The 18722-nt window shown below is 44.6% G+C and overlaps 1 protein-coding gene across 1 annotated transcript; it reads left to right on the top strand.

Moving 5' to 3' along the window:
- Positions 1 to 1640: 1640 nt before the first annotated feature.
- On the top strand, positions 1641 to 16626 carry TCHHL1 (trichohyalin like 1; the record flags this gene model as incomplete). Its single annotated transcript, XM_081025239.1, is given in 6 exon segments — positions 1641 to 1778; positions 2262 to 4685; positions 4689 to 4731; positions 4734 to 4800; positions 4802 to 4848; positions 16610 to 16626. Coding segments are annotated over 6 exon segments (2736 nt in total).
- Positions 16627 to 18722: the final 2096 nt, after the last annotated feature.

Below are 18722 nucleotides of genomic sequence, written 5' to 3' on the forward strand. Positions count from 1 at the left end.
ACCTGTCCTCAGCTTGATGGTTTCTTTCCTCTTCGCAGAAAGAGCACAGTAATACAGATGCTCATGTCTAATCCCCTTGGATTATAAAAGTGCCTTTAAAGAGCACATATCAATCACATTTTTAAATAGCACACCTTCAGTGAGCAAAATTCGGCACACCCAGCCAGAGATTTATTTTCTACCTTTGCCTCTGGGCAAGGAGAGCAGAGCATTGAAACACCTGAAGCAACTGGTATCCCCACTTTTGTCACATGCCTACATGGGGCCTCTATTTTTAAACACATGATTGGCACCCATCTTTCCGGCTGGATCAAATACAGTCCATCCTGTGAGCAGAGAGAGGAATCAGATGACTTCTGAAGTCTCTGCCAGCCCTGTGATTTGTCAAACAGAAATGTAATTGTGTCCTTAAGTTAAAAAAAAAAAAAAGCCAACACCACCCCAAACATCCCTCGAGTATAACCAGCAAAAGTCAGTAAATGAACCAAGATACCCCTTCTCCTTCCTCTAAGGGAGCCTGAGCCAAGACTTAACTGAAGCTGCCCAAAGAATGAAATAAAAATAAGACAAGCAGGCAGTAGGGCAAGGGGAGGGATGGGTTGGTGGTGATGAATCAGGGCATTAGACCCGGAGGGTGTCTCCTCCCAAACTGTGCAATTAGAGACTCCATAAAAGGTTTGGGCACCTGCCATCAGCTCACAGCCTGCGGGGCCGGCATCCTGCATCCCACATCCTGCTTGCTCTCACTCAGAACAAGGTAAGTCTCACAGACGCTCTGCCTGAGTACCCTGAGGATCTCAGCTGCTGCTTTGCTTATCTGTAAGATTCCATGCAGATTTCAGAGGAAACACACGCAAAATCGACCACTGTTACCCGATACTGAACTGGGAGCTCCAGCCACCCAAATGCATCTTTTGCTTCTGGAATTCTTCGATCATTTTCTTTTTTAAAAAATACAAACTGTATGACAGAGGCATGAATACTATTTAACAACATACAGAATTCAGACCTACACTCAAATGAAAATACATTTAAATGATGGGTATTGACCGAGGGGTCTGAACTCTATTTATTTGTTTTACCCTAAGTTCACTGAGCCTTGTCTTCTTGGTAAAAAAGGGAAAAAAAGTTAGCTTGGTCTGCTTTCATAGTGGTTGATTTCCTTGGCATTGCTCTTTCTTCTACAAGCTTTGCTGATTTCAAAAGCCACACTCTCCTAAGCTGAGAAGTTAGACTGTGCCGAGGTGGGGGGAAAAAACGGGTGGGCACCCCCAGATGAGGCTGGAGGATTAGTCCCACTCTTTTGGCTTTACTTGTGCATGTCAGTACTTAATTTGAGTTCTTTTTCCACCCTCCTTTTGCAATAAAGCTTTTTCTCAACATATGAGTGTCACTGTTTTCCAAAGGGTGGGGTGAAGAGAGTCTAATACTAGATCTGATCTCGCCACATTATCTGGTCCAAAACCAGATCGGCCCTGAAGTTCAGATACAATATTTTAGGAGACAGAATAGAGCAGATGGTGCCGGTGGAGCTGGGGGAGGGACAGAAAGAAGGATGATCTTGTTACCCCCTTCCTGAAGGACTCCTCCTGGGAAATGAGCTTTGTTTGTCCTTCTCACAGTCTCCTGAGTTTGTCACCATGCCTCGGCTCCTGGAAGATGTCCTCTGTGTAATTGAGACATTCCACAAGTATGCCAGGGAGGATGGTGAGGAGGTGACGCTGACCAGCAGGGATCTGAAACGGCTCGTCCACGATGAGTTTGGGGATGTTCTCCAGGTGAGGACTCGCACAGCTGTGTGAATTCTTCCCCACACACCCTCTCTCCATATTCCAAGTGGGATGGGCATCAGTGATACCTGCCCATTTCACACCTGGCTACCAGCTCTCAGCACTCACTGATTTTGAACAACTTTTGTCAGTCCCAGTTCCCTACTCTATGCAAATGCTTAGCCCATCTTACAGAGAAAAATGAGGTTTCCTTACCACCGGGACAATTGCTTCAGCAAAGCAGGCTTTGGGGAGGAGTTGTGAGCCAGGAAGCCTCTCTATGCAACTCACAAGTGACGTAAATGCCCCCTCTTAGCCATAGCTCTCTCGTGAAAAATGGCATCCAAAATTAACAAATTCTTACTGTTTGGGGAAATTTCTCTAGTTCCTGAGGAATAGGGTTAAAAAATGAGTATGCTTGGGAGACATGAAGATACTCGAGACACTTGACCCTGTGGAAATCGACTGATTTGTCACTGTTGTTTCATGCAGCCACATGTCATTCATGCTGTGGAGAGCAACTTGAATCTTCTGGATATTGACAGTGATGGCACTATCGGTTTTGACAGATTTGTGCTTGCCATCTTCCACTTGTTGGACCTCTGCTATCTTGACCTACAATCATTATTAAATTCAGAACCAGGACAAGTACCTGAACCAGAAGAGAAGCCAGATGACATGGGCCTTCAGGCAACCGGCAGAACTGGCCAGTGGACAGAAGGAACTCCACCCGCTCAAGACAACATAGTTCTTCCTTCAGAAAAAGCATCATCAGCTCAGCTCAGCTTTGAGGAAAGGGGGTGCAACAAGGTGGACCCACAGCAAGACACCAAGACTCACAAACTGCCCGAGGAAGCATCCGGGCACAGTGACCCTGAGAACCAGACCCTGGAAGGAGCTGAGCAGAGCCAGGAAGTGGCCCAAGATGTACCAGCAACAGGAGCCAAAGGGGCCCAAATTGAGACAAATAAGAGGAAAGCTGGATCAGAACAGATTGGCAGTCCCACAAAGGGGGAGGGGCAAGATGAGGAGATTCCCAGGGAAGGAGATGAACCAGCCTGGGAGCAAAGTGCTGCTGAGACAAGAGACCCGTTTGGAGAACAGGAAGGGAACTCGGGAACCCAAACTTCTCCATCAGAAGAAACAACTGAGAGACCACCTGATGAGCAGGAAGTTGCAGCAGAAAGGGGTGTTCAGGAACTTTCTAATACACGAGAACAACCACTACAAGGAAAAGACAAACCCAGTTCAGCACCTGCTGACCTGCCAGTACAAGCTGCTGCCTGGAAACCATCGCAGACACAGAAATCAAACGGTCCTGAGGATGGTAGCAGAACAGCCAAGACTCGAGAACCAGGAAAAGATGCTGACAGGACAGCCCCTGAGACAGAGAATCCAGCTGACCCAGAAGACGATAGGACATCTGACATCCCTGAATCCCCAACAGAAGAAAAAGAACATGAAACAAAGGACCTGTCCATGCAAGATGATAGCAGAAATGTTTCAGAGACACCTGATGTTCAAACTGAAAGGAAAGATGGGAGAAGCCCTGAGGCCCATGGAACAAAAGGGCAGGAAGAGAGTGAGAGAAAGACTCAGCCACCAGCCCTGGAAGACAAAACCCAGGGCGGGAAGTGTCAGGAACTCCAGGAACCATGCAAAGGAAGGGATGTTGAAGGAGCTCCTAAGACACAAGAGTTAAGCTCGGAAGGAGGAGCTCAGAAACATGCCGGAGCAGAAGGAGCCATCGCTGCAGGAGACAAAGCAGGAGAAGCTGAGGAAGGCGCAGCAGAAGCCCCCGGGGGCAGCAGCAGTGCCCCTGCAGCAGAAGGAACACCTGGGGCCGGAGGAAGAATGTGGCAGATGGCACCGCGGGAGAACCAGTCTGGAGGAGGAAATGAGAAGGGCACCACGATTCACGAGCAGCCACTCAAGGAGGGTGATCGTCACCAGGGAGGCACTCCTGAGCCAACAGTCACACAGAGGGACAAAGGGTCTCCTGAAACCTGCAACAGCCTGACTCCAGAAGACGGTGACTGCAGCTCAGAGACAAGTGACCTGCCTGTGCAAGGGGACTCCCAGCGTCAAGTAGACCCACTCGGAGAGTCTGTGCAAGGAAGTCACCGTAAAACCCCAGAAACCCAGAAGGAGGTAGCACTGGGTGGGGGAAACAGAACTCAGAAGGCAGTGGCGCCAACAGTCACTGGCGGAGAGGGTAAGCTGCTCACGGAGGAGCAGGAACAGCTCGATGGAGAAGAGCACAGGAGTCGGGGCTCAGAGACCAGAAGCCCCGGCCCAGTTGTGGAGCCCGCTGGACACCCAGAGGCACAGGAGTCCACGGTGGGAGATGAAGACAGAAAGTCCCCAGAGACAGAGACCCCAGGTCTCCTGAGTGCAGACGTCAGTGACCAGCTTTACAGAATGCAGCTCCTTACAAAGGAAGACAGCAAGGAAGAGCCCAAGGTCCAGCACCCAGGTACCGATGAGGAAGATGGGGCACCAGCGCCCCAGGAGGTTCTAGTAAAAAGTCTAGATGAGGACCGTCCAGCCTCCCCCAAGACACTCCTTGAAACAGAGGAACCTGCCACCTTGGAGGAGGAGGATGAAAGCCCCCCAGAGCTGGCAGGAGGTGACGACCAACAAAATCCAGCCAAGAAGGGACGTGATTCTTCAGTCCCCCAGTCAGTGCTTGAAGAGAGGATTCAGAGGGACCAGGAACCCTGCTGTGCAGAGAAGGGCAGAGTCCCTTCTAGTCCGCTGTACGAGTACCTGCAGGAGCTGCTCCTGAGACAGACAGGCAGAACTGCAGGGCAATGTCAAACTCAAGGTCAGACAGCCAGGGCATCAAGCCCAGAGCTCCGCAAGGACCAGCTCACCATTGACATCTCCGATTGTTCTGTCTTTTCCGATGACAGCTAAGCATTACGACAGCACACCAGGGAACCTCTGCCTGGTGAGGGTCCTCTGACACACAGCAAACGTCAGCTCCCCAGGCCTTGGAAGAAAAGCAGGACCACCCTCAGAGAGGAACCAGAGCCCCAAAACGAGGGGAGTGCCACGAAGCAACTAGTCCTTACAGGTACCCCAGATGTTCCAAGATGCTTTGTACACTTGAACATGCCCCAGACTTCTTCCATCCTGATCACCCTCTATACTCACCTCAGATGCAGATTAATAATACTTTAAATTCCCTTCCTAAATTGCTACAAGAGCAAAACATAAAGTTTTCAGCAGTGGGAGCTACCACCAAACACAGGTCACACCAAACAAACATCTTACCGTACAATGTTACTTCCAAGTGCTAAAACGGCCTTTCTCCTGAGACAATTTATCACAAGTTACCTGTCACTAAAAATGGAAAAATCCCTTCCATATCTGTAACAGATGCCAATTTCCTCAACTATTCATTGGTTTTTCATAATGTGGCAATTGGAGGAACGAGACTTCACAAAACTTATAATCATAAAATATTATTCCTTCACAGATGCAGAGAGTTTTGCTTCATGACATTTCCTACAGATCGCAAGTTTATCCCCAAATTTTATCTCTCAAAATCATCTCAGATATTACCATAACTTAAAATAATCGTGACTTTCTAGCACTCAATTAAAGTAGATTCGTGACTCTATGCTCACGCCCAGGTGCAAGTAATCGATGCCATAGGTTCATTCATTCATTCATTCATTCAACAAACTTTTATTAAATATTAGCCCTTTCATAGTTTCTGGCTCAAATAAGAAATCAGAATAATTATAAAGGAAAAAGAAGATCCAAATCTGAAGCACACTTGATTCCATAAGAAGCTCTTGTAACCAACCTCCACTAAGTAAGTCTACGAAATGTTTTCCCGCATAGTTTGCTGAGGGCACTGTATTAAAATTAACAATTAAATAACCTGATGATCAGTATCTTTTGTTGGGTCATTTTTTTCCCTTCATTTTCCATCCAGCCTTAAAGACATTGATCAGAAACAAAAACTACCTTAGTGATTTGTGTTTTCTTAAAAGAACCAAGAGTATAATTAAAGGATGATGCTCTCAGAGCTTAGTAATAACCCAGAAAAGGATGTTTCCTGAAGCCAAAATACTCCACTTACCCCTGCATTCTGCCTTCTAGGCTCAATTTTCTTCCACCTCAACTCACATCTCTTCCAGAATCTAAAATAATTCTCTATTTCCTACCCCTCCAACATTTTCAGCCCTTTTCATTTTACTTACAAACATGAATGAATAGCCCTCTCTAAAAAAAAAAAAAAGAAGAAAAGAAATTCTCTTAAACGAGTAAGAGACATGAGACAATTCACAAAAAATAAATATATGTACTAGAGCATAAACTAAACATCTCTTTTGGCAAGAAACTTGGCAATATATATCAGCGACCATAAAAGTGACAAAGGTCATTAACAATGAATTCACAGAAAAAGCTATACAGATGACCAATAAATATATGAAATCTTTACTAGACTTTAAGAAAATGCAAATTAAATATCGTTGTTTCACTTATCAAAGTAGTAAAGGTTGTTTGTTTGTTTGTTTTTAATAGTGAGATTCAGAGAATGGGGAAACAGAAACTGAAATCCAGCTGACAGGTGTATAAATGAGTACAACCTTCCCAGGAAGCAATGGAATAACATGCATAAAAATATTTTAAAGTTTTCTGAGATAGCATTATAAGGAAATAATCAGGGATGTACATAAAGATTCATCTACAAAGATAGTGGTCATTAGTCAAATTAAAAACAGAAAAACCAAAAATAACCTAAATGTCCATCATTACAGGAATAGTTAACTAAATTATAGTTACTAGATACTGCGGAATGCCAAAAACCATTAGAAATCATGAGGCAAGATATTATTTAATGAAACAAGAAAAGACTGTAAGATACCAAGCTTTCAATAACATAAAATGGTAGGTAGAGTATGATTGCATTTAAAGATGGATAAATAGGCAAGGTATGAGGGCAAAATCTCAAAAGTAGTTATATCTAAGTAGGGCAACTATAAATGACATTTACTTCCTGTTTGAGATTGCTTTCATTTTCCAACTTTTTATAATGAAAATGTGATACATTTGCAATCAGAAAAATAAATGCTATTTTAAAAAACTAATTATAACCTTTAATTCTAGCCACAAGAAATAATCTCAAATAGAAAGAAAAAAATCTCTTCACAAAGATGTTCACAAAACCACTATTTATAATGATAAAAAGCACAGAAAATCAAATTTCTAATAATAGGGAGTAGGTTATGAAAATTAACAAATATTCCCTTGATGGTTATTATACAGTCTCTAAAATGTGCACTTATGAAGTATCTGCACAAAACTCCTTATGTGGAAAAGCAAGATATCATTCTGTGCTTACAGCATATCAACTATATACAAACACACACACACACAGACACACACACCCTGAATGACATGAGTTTGAATTGCATGTGTCCACTTATACACAGATTTTTTTTCAATAAATATATACAGTACTGTAAATGTATTTTGTCTTCCTTATAATTTTCTTAATAATATTTTCTTTTCTCTAGCTTACTTTATTGTAAGAATTCAGTATATAATAGATATAACATACAAAATATGTGTTAATCAACTATTCACGCTATTGGTAAGGTTTCTGGTCAATCGTGGACGAATATTAGTAGTTCAGTTCTGGGGGAGTCAAAAGTTATACTCAGATTTTGACCATGCTGGGAGTCAGCTCCCACTAACCTCCGGCCATTCAAGGGTCATATATATGTAATATGGATCCTTCACATTCCCTGAAATGCGTTTCCCCTTCCTTTCTACTTGTCAATCACACCGGCCCTTCCCTCTGCCAGGAAGCTCTGTGATCCTTTAATTGCTGGGTCATTCACGCCTGCCCTGCCCCGGATTAATTCCTTATGCTTACTGGCTAGTATTACTCACTAATTGTTCTTTGAGTGTTATTTCTCTCACTTAATAGGTTATAAGCCACGGGAGAGAAGTACTTTTGCTTATATTTGAATGCCCCACATATCCTTGAGCAAGTTACTTAAGCTGTTGGCCTCAGCATCTGCCAGTGTAAAATGTCATTATAATAACTCACAGGGCTATGAGAATGAGCCAATAACTTGTCCTATAGTCACACAACAGGCTGTTTAGCAATGAGACCAAAAGAACTACAGCCACACTCCGCAAATGCAGAAGAACTTCATGAGCGTGATGTTGAGCAAAATAAAGCCGCACACAACAGAATTCATACTGAACGACTGCATTACATCAAGTTGCAACAGAAAAAAAAACAAATCTATGTTGTTAGAAGTCAGGAGAATGGTACCACCAGAGAGGGACTTCTGGGAAATGGGTTACTGTTCTGTTTCTGGATTTAGTCATGGTTATATGGGAATATCTATTTTGTGATCATTCCTCAGACTGTACACTTAGGATTTGGATGTTATCCTTCAATAACAAAGTTTGTTTAAAATGAATAAGTGGAATAATATACACAAAAGTGCCCAGCAAGCTGGCTGGCATCAACAAGTGCTTGATACATACATATGTGTTTACTATTTACCGTTGGGCCTAGAGTCATACAAAATCCATGGGAAGCACTTCGTTTATCCGTAAATTCAACAACAGATCATCAACTAAACTTACAGGATATACAGTGATGAACAAAACAGACATAATTCTTGACCTCATACAACATACAGTCTGATGAAGGGTATTTAAAAAATGAACACGAAAACAATGCATAATTACAAACTGTGATAGTGCCATGAGAAAAAAGCCACCGGGACACTTGACTTAACTTGAATGGTCATAGATGACCGCTCTGAGGAAGTGCCACATCTTCACAGCTGATTCCTGAATAGGATGGCAAGGTTGGGAGGGTCAACCCTTGGGGATCAATGTCCCACAAACCATTTGAAGGCATGCCTAGATCATTCAAGGAACATCACTCCTACTAGTTATTATGGCAAAGGTGAATAAAAACCAGGCTCTGCCCTCAGCATGCCAGGAGAGAAATATGTAAGTGAGGAAATGAGGAGTAAACGCAGCATGGAGCCATGGTTAAGAACTTGGGCTCGGGAGTCAGGCTGGGCCCAGGTTATCACAATCCTAGCACTTCCGCTCACTTACAGTGCGTCCTGGACAAATTACTATCCTCTTTGTGCTTCCGGTTGTGTTGTCGTTAAAAATGTTGCATAAAATCTCAAGAAGTTCACCAACGAGTCCTGGACATAGATTAGGAAACCCTCTGTGAGCATTCCAGCTTCAGAAGAGGAGGTCGGCCCATAGTCCATACAAAGGTTGAGTGAGACCCAGAGAAGGGGAGTGACTTGCCCAAGGTCACTGAGCCGCTGTTGGGAAGGGCAGCCTCATGCATGCTGTCCTTGACCTCTGCTCCGCCACATAAGAATGGGCTTTGGGCCCAGAAACACTTCCTGACCATGAGATAAAGAGCCCACACTGCCTGGAATGTTCCCGGCTTATCACCTTCGGTGGGAATATCTTTCTCTGTTTCAGACTCCGTGGGGACTGCTTTGCCCTGCTAAAGTATCCTATGGCACATGGCCCACTGCTGTATCTGTCCCCTACAGGGAAGAGACAGGGTCCTTCATTCTGCAGCACAAGACGGGTGCACGCAGGGCTCGGCCACTGTCCTCCGGAGTTCCGCCAGCTCCTTCCGGCTCTTTACTGTTGGCCCGGGCACAGGGTGATACATCAGCTTACTTCACTGTTCCATCCCCAAGAGAACATTCAGGGTCTGGGCCCAGGAGTCCAAACGGGACATAAACCAAAGGACTTAACAATCTGAAGAAAAGAGCTCTCAAAGGCCACCTTTTCCTTCCAGCCCAGCGTCCCGCACCCTAGGAGGCGCCATGCTGAGTCACTGTCAGCACCTGGGTGCCGCCAGGGGGTGTGACACATGCATTGAAGGTGCCGGTGGCTGAATAGTGGCCCCTGATCAAAGCCGTCAGAGAGGGCAGGTGGAGGCCAGTCCCCCCCTGGCCGATCAGAGGCACCTCTGCTTACATCTCACGCCGTCCCACCCACCTCGCGGGGCCACATGAAAGTGCCGGCTCCTTTCCAACGTTCCTGACACTGACTACACAGAGTGCCACAAGACAAGGGTTCTAATTAGAGAAAGCTCGGCCTTGTGGCTCATCTCCATGCAGAGACGCGTGGTGTTTTACCCAGATGAGAACACGGCTCTATGCCCCAATTTTCATCTGCTCTTCTGATCTGTGGAGTCTAAAGACCACCTCCACCAGCACGCTGTGCTCGTCGAGGGGGCCAACCTCCCACTTGTGCGGGGCGCGGTGTGCACAGACCACCCCGCTCCTCAAACAGTCCACGTTCTGTCCCGGGCCGCACGAGATCCCGGGAGGGCCACACAAAGGGACCACACGCATCTACCCTTCAGAATTGCCCTCACAGAGCTAGGTTGTAAAGTCACATGCCCAATCCTTGTATACCCATTAAGGAACAACTCCCCGTTCACAGCCTCAGTTTTTGTCAAGACCACACAAAGCAGATGTGAAATTCACCACCGGTGCGGCTCTCAAAATGCTGCTGAGAATTTTGTCCATTTCCTCCTGAGGTGCCCACCCTTACAAAGTCCCATGGGAGGTATTCCTTTTAGGATTCAATTCTAACAAATGCTGCCTCCCTCATAAAAAGAATGATGTCTTACTTTCTGATCATGAGGGCCATGTCACTGATGGTTTTTTGTTTTGTTTGTTTTTTTTTTATTGGGGAACAGTGTGTTTCTCCAGGGCCCATCAGCTCCAAGTCATTGTCCTTCAATCTAGTTGTGGAGAGCGCAGTTCACTGGCCCATGTGGGAATTGAACCAGCAACCCTGCTGTTCAGAGCTCGCGCCCTAACCAGCTGAGCCCTCCAGCTGCCCCACTGATGGGTTTTCTTTTGGGAACCGCTGCCAGAAAGCTTGAAGTGTAATAACAGCAGTGGTGTTCACCCTTATGTTTGGTGTGTTTGAATTCTCCTTTTTCCTAGTTCTAATTTCCTTTTTTAAATTTTTTTTTTACTGGTTTATGGTCTATGTGTTTTATTGTAAGCAGCTTCAAATCTACCCAATACCCTTTCAAGTGTTAAGTCATTAAGAAGAATACAATTTGATCTCTACACCCAAGCAGTACACAATATAATTGAAGAGACAATACGTCCTCACGAAACAACTGGGGAATGTGCAGGGAAGGGATGAAAGCATCGTCATTCTGCTCTGCCAAGGGCCTCAGGACAGGCCGAGCTGGGCACGGCACCGACAGTGGGGATGGAAACCGCTTAAAGGGTGAGATTACGGTCCTTAGAGTCGCTGATCTGTTCACTTAACAAATATTTGCTGGGTGCCATTGCCTGCTAGGCATTTCTAGGTGTTGGGAATAGAGCCGTGAACAAAGCAGACAAAGTCCCTACCCTCATGGAGCCTCCCTCCTAGGGAAGAAAATAGAAAATAAAGGAGCAACTATCTGTCAGACGGATCAATGTTAGGGATAGTAAAATGCAGAGTGAGGGGGTGGCAGGGGAGGTGGGAGTGGTGCCATCTAAGAGAGGCAGGTCAGATCACACGAGGGAGGGCCATGCCCCAGGTAGGGAGGTGATGGTTGCTAGGGGAACGGCATCCAGCGGAGCGGATGGCACACGCTCCCCGGAATGAACATGTCTAGCACATTCTAGGCACATCGAGGACATTGTGGCAGCACAGAATGACGACAGGCACAGGAAAGAAGATGAGGCCAGAGGCAGTGCAGACTCAATCACATCTCCAGGAAAGGCCCCTAGGAGAAGAGGGGTTTCGGGGAGCATGAGCTCCGCTGGTTCCGCTCAGGATGAAGGGAACACCATGAACAATGGCTCAGAGGCAGGGGCCAGCGCCGGAGAGCACGGTGCCTGGACAGCAGAGTATGAAGTCAGGCAGCTTCCAGATGTGGGCAGACATGAGAGAAGCCGAGATGGTGAGGAGGAGCCTGTGATGGAGTCTCAACACAGCAGCCACAAGCCTTCTTCCTCAGGGCTTTCCAGAGGGCACTGGGGCAGGGCAGCAACCCTAGCACAGCCCCTGCCACGGGGACCCACTGTGGGCCCCACCCCAGGCACTAATTGACGAAAGAGGGAAAAAGGTAGAAAGAAAATAGAGTGATTTGATGAAAAGACAGAATTCTTCCATCATGTCTAGGGGGACAAGTTGCCTGAAAGACCAATTAAGATCCCAAGGACTTCAGGGCTGTTCCAGAAACCTCCAGGAAATACCACAGACATTTTCCCTGCCCTCTATAAACCACTGAAGGAGAAACTGTGGGAGGTTTCAGAGCCAACACTGAGGCTGGCTGACAACTTCCACTAATAGAGTCTCCATGAAAATGAAGGAAGTTTTGGTTCACATCTTCACAATAAAGAATAGAAAAGGAATAAACTAAATATTCAGTTCAATAACTTAGAAAATTAAGACGCAAAACAGACTTAAGAAAAGCAGGAAGAAGGAAAATATAAAGATACAAGTAGACATTCATGACTAGAAAACAGAATAGCCCTGTAACTGATTGGTAAACAAAAGAATCCAAGATATCTGGAAAATCAATTAAAATGATTAAGAAAGAAGAAAACATGATATGCATACGCTGAAACAAAAAATATTTTGCTACAAATACAGAAGAAGAAAATTATAACAACTTTATTCTTAGAAAGACAGAAAAAGGCAAAGAAAATCAGTAAAGGGCAGGGGGGAGAGATAGAGAAAGGGAGGGAGGGAAAACTAAAGAAAGTGTACGGAAAAAATGGATGACTTTTCTAGGAAAACTGATTCTAAAACAAGGTATAACCATAACCATAGAAAAAAAGTAAGAAGGCTGCCAAATAGCTCTCTCTCAAAACCTTAGGTCAGACAGTTTTACAGGTAAATATCTTCACACATTCATGGAACAAATAATTCCTACACTATTTAAACCATATCAGAGAATACAAATATAGAGAAAGCTTTATAATTTTTTTCAAAGGTACTGTAACCCCAATATAAAAATCCCAAAGTCCCCCCAAAAATATTCAGACCAGTCCCATTTATAAATTCAGATACAAGCCAAGGACAGTTTCCCTTTGTATGTGGACGTCATGGGAGAGTAATACATGCTGTTCACCTCAGAAGGGCCACAGTTCACCAGAGGAGACCCAGTCGTACAGCTCATCATTGAACTTGGCAGAGGAGAAAACTGTGTGATCATCTCTATGGAGATGGAGACTTTTTTTACTCTGCTATTTTTTAATTTAAAATAGTGAAAGGAAATGTCATCTAAAATCAACAGCTGGCATCATGCTACTGAGAAACATAGCATGCCATTAAAGTTAGGAAATCTTTCTCATTCCACAAGTATTTACGGAGCACCTACTGTGTGATGGGCAGTGGCACGGCACAGGCCACAGAATGATGGAAGAAACAGCTCTGCAGCTTAGAATCCCATGAGGATCACCATTAACTAGAAAGTAGAAGAAGAGCTATGCGGGAAACAGCAGGTGCCACAAAACATAAAAACAAGGAGAACAAAATTCAACTGAGAAAGAGGGTAAGAGAGAGCCTGTCTGAGGAAGTGGCATAAGAACAAGGGGTTTGCCCCAATGCAGGGAGATCAGAAAAGAAAGAAATTAAGTACTTTATTCAAGACACTATAGCATAATATATACCAGGGGTGCCAAATAAATGTATACAAGTGGACACTTTGGTCAATGTTGCTCAAGCAGTAGTTCGCCATAATCGGAAGTATCTGGACGCTGATGGCAACCACTTTGAGCACCTCTTGTAATTGCAGAAGTCAAATGTGACTTGTATTCATCTTTTGTTATTCGTAATATATATTGAGTATTACAATTTTAACACAATTTTCCTTTCTTAAAATGTGTATACATATTTTTGGCACCCTCTCTATATACAAGACACCATAACATAATATATATACCATCACATATATATAAATATATGTATGTGATGGATATATATATTATACCAAAATATATATATATGATACCATAACATAATAAATGTATGGTATGTGTGTATATATATACACCATAAGGTATGTATACATATATATAATATATAACGGAATATAACATATATATATTTATATGTACAGACTCCCAGGGGATGCCTGAAACCACAGATACTACCAAATTATATGTACTTAATGTTTTTCCTATATATATATACATACCTATGATAAAGCGTAATTTATAAATTAGGCACAGTAAGAGATTAACAATAACTAATAGTAAAATAGAACAATTATAACAATATACTGTAATAAAAATTGTATAAATGTGGTTTCTCTCTCTCTCTCTACAAATATCTTCTTGTAATCATGCCCCACTTGCAGTAAATGGCTGGCTGTCACTCGTTTTGGGGGACTCTTTGCTGAAGTCCGTTCAGATTCAGTGCTTTCTGGTGCAACATGCCACTGTCAATCACAACACGTTTTCTGTTTGTGTCTTCCACCCACAAATCTAAGGTCTTTTCCACCTAACTGAGCACGTACCACACACTGTGGCTGTAATTTTCACAGTTGAGGTGCGAGAGCAAAACTAGCACGAACTTCTTTTTCCTTCTTTATAATTTCAGGGATGGACGATTCATTCTGACCACAGATCTCAGTAACCTCCGCATACGATCTTTTTCTACCTTATTATAAATCACAATATCGCGCCTCTCCAGAGGCCTCATCTCCAATCCAGTCACACTCTGAGGTATTGGAGGCTAGGGCTTCAACATGAGAATCAAGTCCATAACAACTCCAACGACGAGCTCTTTCCACGGAGGAACGCCACTACCATGTTTCCCTGAAAATAAGACCTAGCTGGACAATCAGCTCTAATGCGTCTTTTGGAGCAAAAATTAATATTAAGACCGGGTCTTATTTTACTATAAGATCGTGTCTTATGTAATAAAATAATGTAATATAATATAACATAATAAATATAATATAATAAATATAAGATACCAGGTCTTATTTTACTATAAGACCCGGTCTTATATTAATTTTTGCTCCAAAAGACACATTAGAGCTGATTGTCCCACTAGGTCTTATTTTCAGGGAAACACAGTAGTTAGGCTAACTACACTAGACCACAAACTGTGGGGGTGACTACCTTATTTTCCAGGCAACCCTCCTACATCTAGCCAATGGCAGGCATGCATTCAATAGATATTGTTACTCTAATGAATGAATCCTAACTTCTCTCCCTCTTGTGCTTAACCCTCCTCCAGCAGCTCCACTGAGTCTGTTTTTTCCCTCACAGTACAGGTGGTCAGATTGCTCCTTAAGGAGCCACCTAGGAAAAAAACAGTGTTGGACCCACGTGGACCTCAGAACTTCAGGCCTGGTGCTTGTGCGCCGCCTAGTGGTGGCTGCCTGCAATGTCCCAAGTAGGTCCATCTTTAGGCAATAGGGAATGAGATGAGAAAAAGACCGCCCTTTACTGCCCTGTCCCTGAGCTGACAGTGAAAGGTTACATCCTGTGTTCCCTCTTGGACTGTCCAGGGGACAAAAGATTCTCCCCTGCTCATGCTCATCTGTAACCCAGGTTGTAAGACGGAGAGTGTTGCACAGTTCTGAAACCCAGGTCCTTTATGGACCGATAGGTGGTGTTCCTCCTGCATTTCCTTTATTCTAAGACACTGAGTTGTAAGACGCACCATTGGTTAAAAAGAGGCATTTCTGTTAGGGGGTAATGGGGCACACTACATTAAATCTGCATTTCAATTTTAAGACACATCGGAATTTCAGAAATGTTCTGCCATGAGAATAAATAGGTCTTAGAATGGGGCTTTCATTTGCAAAATCTCCTGGATAGGAAGGGTGCGGTCCACTACAGAGTCTCCCTGTTCATTTCAGCACCTATAATTCTGTACATAATCATATCCAGCTCTGGAGAGCAAAGATTTCAAAAATCACTACCGAGAGGAGTTCCCGTGCCAGGCACCCAGCTGGGAAATGAAGAAAGATTCCATACGGAAGGGAAAACCAAGATAGAAGCGAGCAGTGGCTCATTTGCTAATAACCACAGCTGTAGACAGGGTTGGCCACCAACCCCTGCCCTGCAGCCTGCTGAACGGTAAGCTTGGAGCTAAAAGTGAGTACCCCTCCCCATCCCACCCTCTGCAACAGGCTCAGGGATATGCATTAAAAGGGAGGGCGTTTTACTATAACAATAAAACAGTTTTTTGGAGTGGAATTGCTGAGACAAGTATCTTGACATGAGTTCAGGGTAGAAGGCAAGACCCAAAAGGGGCACACAAGTGATAACAGATGATTGATAAACTGTTATCATGAAAAGAGGAGACTGGGTTGTTCCAAGAGGGAAGAGAGAGAGAACAAGGAGGAGTCCACAGGGGGTGGAAGGCTGTGTGAGGATGATGGAACCCTGCCCAGGACCCTCACATCTAAAAACTACTACAGATGCTTGTGTGAGCGGTTTTTTAATGGAAATCTAAGAAAAGGCTAAATTATTTGTATCAAGGAGAAAGCCAATGCAGGTAGGAGGCGGCCATGAGAATATGAGCCCCAGGGATTGTACCAAGATCACCCAAGAGGCTTGGGATTTCCACTGGCCAAGATTTAGTACGGGGATGGTTTCAGTTAAATGTACTCAGTCTTAGGAGTCAGAGACTCTAGCTGACCTGGGCAATACACGTCATGGGCTTTTGCAAACTCTCATCCTCCTGCACTCTACCCCTTTCAGCCAAGCTGAGCTGCCCACTGACCAAACCCCTAATAGCACCAACACAGCACAGAATAGCACCGCTGGCATTAACTGATAGGCAGGGCTAGGACCCCCCACACTGCTTCCATTCTGTTCCAGGTCCTCCTATCGGCTGACCTTCAGCTTGAGGTCCTCATTGCAAACCTGCCGGTCCCTTAGACGTGGTGGGACGTATTCCTCACTCAGCTCTGACCCCAGCAATCCCTACCTCAACCCAAATTCAACCCTCTGACTCATCCTCTTAAGTACCTAGTGTAGCTCGAACCACCTTATCTTGAAGGAGACCTAATCCCAGAGACCCCCATGAAGAGAAGGGAGTTATGACTACACATGTGTATATAAGTCACACCAAAGATTCCCATGGTGGCCTCTGGGACCCCTACCACATAATCCCCTGGGTGTGAATCGCATTAAAGAGAAGATCTGTGACCTCCTGAATTAGACTCTCTGCGTCTGGAGCCCAAGAATCTGAATCTGTTCCCAAGGGAAGCATCACGCGCACTAATGTCTGAGAACCACCCTGAACAAAAGCAAATTACTTTAGTGGCGACACGTCAACGTGAGGGGCTGGGTGCTCCCCGCCAACTGTAAACTCTGATGACACAGATGCCAACTGTACCGTGCAGCCATGAAAAACGACACGAAAGCTCTTTTAAGTAAAATGTGGATGTTTATATATGCATAGAACACAAATCAGGAAGAATGTACACTGAAAAATTAACCTGGACGCTAAAACTATGCTTTCTTTCCTTCCTTCTTTCCTTCCTCCCTCCCTCCCTTCCTATCTGCAGTCTCTACACTTTTGCCACCTGTACACAAGCTCATGTGTATAAAACATGATTCCTGTGAGAGCAGGAAGCCCCAGCTTCCTAGAAGGGGGTCTGCTGCTGGCAGGTTCGCAATAAGTACATGTTGAATAAATACGTAATAAAGGAAATTAACGTTTAAAGATATAATCCAAATATGACCCAACGTAACCTACCTTGAATGCGATTCCTACTACCAGTTTACTGCAATATAAATAAATGGCTTCGGCAGAGGGCACTTGCTTTATAACAGGGTGAGATTCCCAAGTTAGCCTTACACGGTGATAGGCTAACTTGGCAAACTTATATATGGAGGGTTGAGTCTTTAAATTAACACCTTTCAATTTATGCAGCAATGTGCATAGCATTGAACATTCATCATTTCATCTGAGCTCTGTAAAACCCCTTTCTCTGCAAAACCATGAGAGCAGGTACTCAGAAGCACAGCTGCGACACGGCAGGTGAGAGGTGCCCAGTACTTCACAGGAGGAAGTGCTCCAAAGACAGCCAGGTGTAACACTGAGGACTCGGGATGCTGGCACAGCCAGGAGCAGAGTGACCTGATCCTGAGACTCAGAGGGGAAGTACGGCCGCCTTAGCACCCAGCACAATGAAAAGTACATCACAGGCTCCATAACTCTGTGTTCCATTTGCAAGACTTGCTGAGACAAGACTCAGGGTTGAGATACAAGAGGGAGGTGCATACTCTTGTTGAAAATAAACGGAGCTGTAAGGAGGGCAGGGGTGCAGAGCTGGGCCATGTTAAGGCTGCATGAACTCCTCTGAGACTGAGGATGGGTGACCACTAGGGGTGCAGACAGAGGAGGAGGGGCCAGATGCGGTGTTAGAACGTGCTAGAGCCTTCCTTGCACAGATGGAGAGTACACAGGCGCATTCCTGAAGCAGATCACAGAGACAGCAAATCAGAGCACCCGTGGACTCGGACAAGAAAAGGCTTTGCGCCAACTCCCCGTCTGCCCCTTTTTGGCTTTGTGAGGCTTCTTTCAACTCTTTCGAGCCATGAAAAAAATGGAACAAAAATTTAAGTTTGCTATATCTAAATTTTTATTATAATTTCTAATAAGACCATTTTTCTATTTCTTTATAGTTATGTCTATAAATTATAAAATGGTTCAAAGATAGATAAACAGACAGATGATAGATAAAAAGGGCTCGTTGGACTCATGGTACACGGTGACGAGTACTTTTCCCAGCAGACTGAGGGTTTAAGGCCTCACAGGATGCCTGTAATTCCACAAGTTCCTCGTTAACTGAGAAATCTGAAATGAACGAGGTGTGTCTGCCCCACTCTCCCACCTCTAGCTTTCCACGCGGCATCTCCAGCCGCTGCAGCTTCCCCCACAGCGGAAGTCAGGGGTTGCTGCCTTCTGGGATTGTGGGCAGTG

Source organism: Rhinolophus hipposideros, assembly GCF_964194185.1.
Source record: "Rhinolophus hipposideros genome assembly, chromosome: 19".
Lineage (NCBI taxonomy): Eukaryota > Metazoa > Chordata > Mammalia > Chiroptera > Rhinolophidae > Rhinolophus > Rhinolophus hipposideros.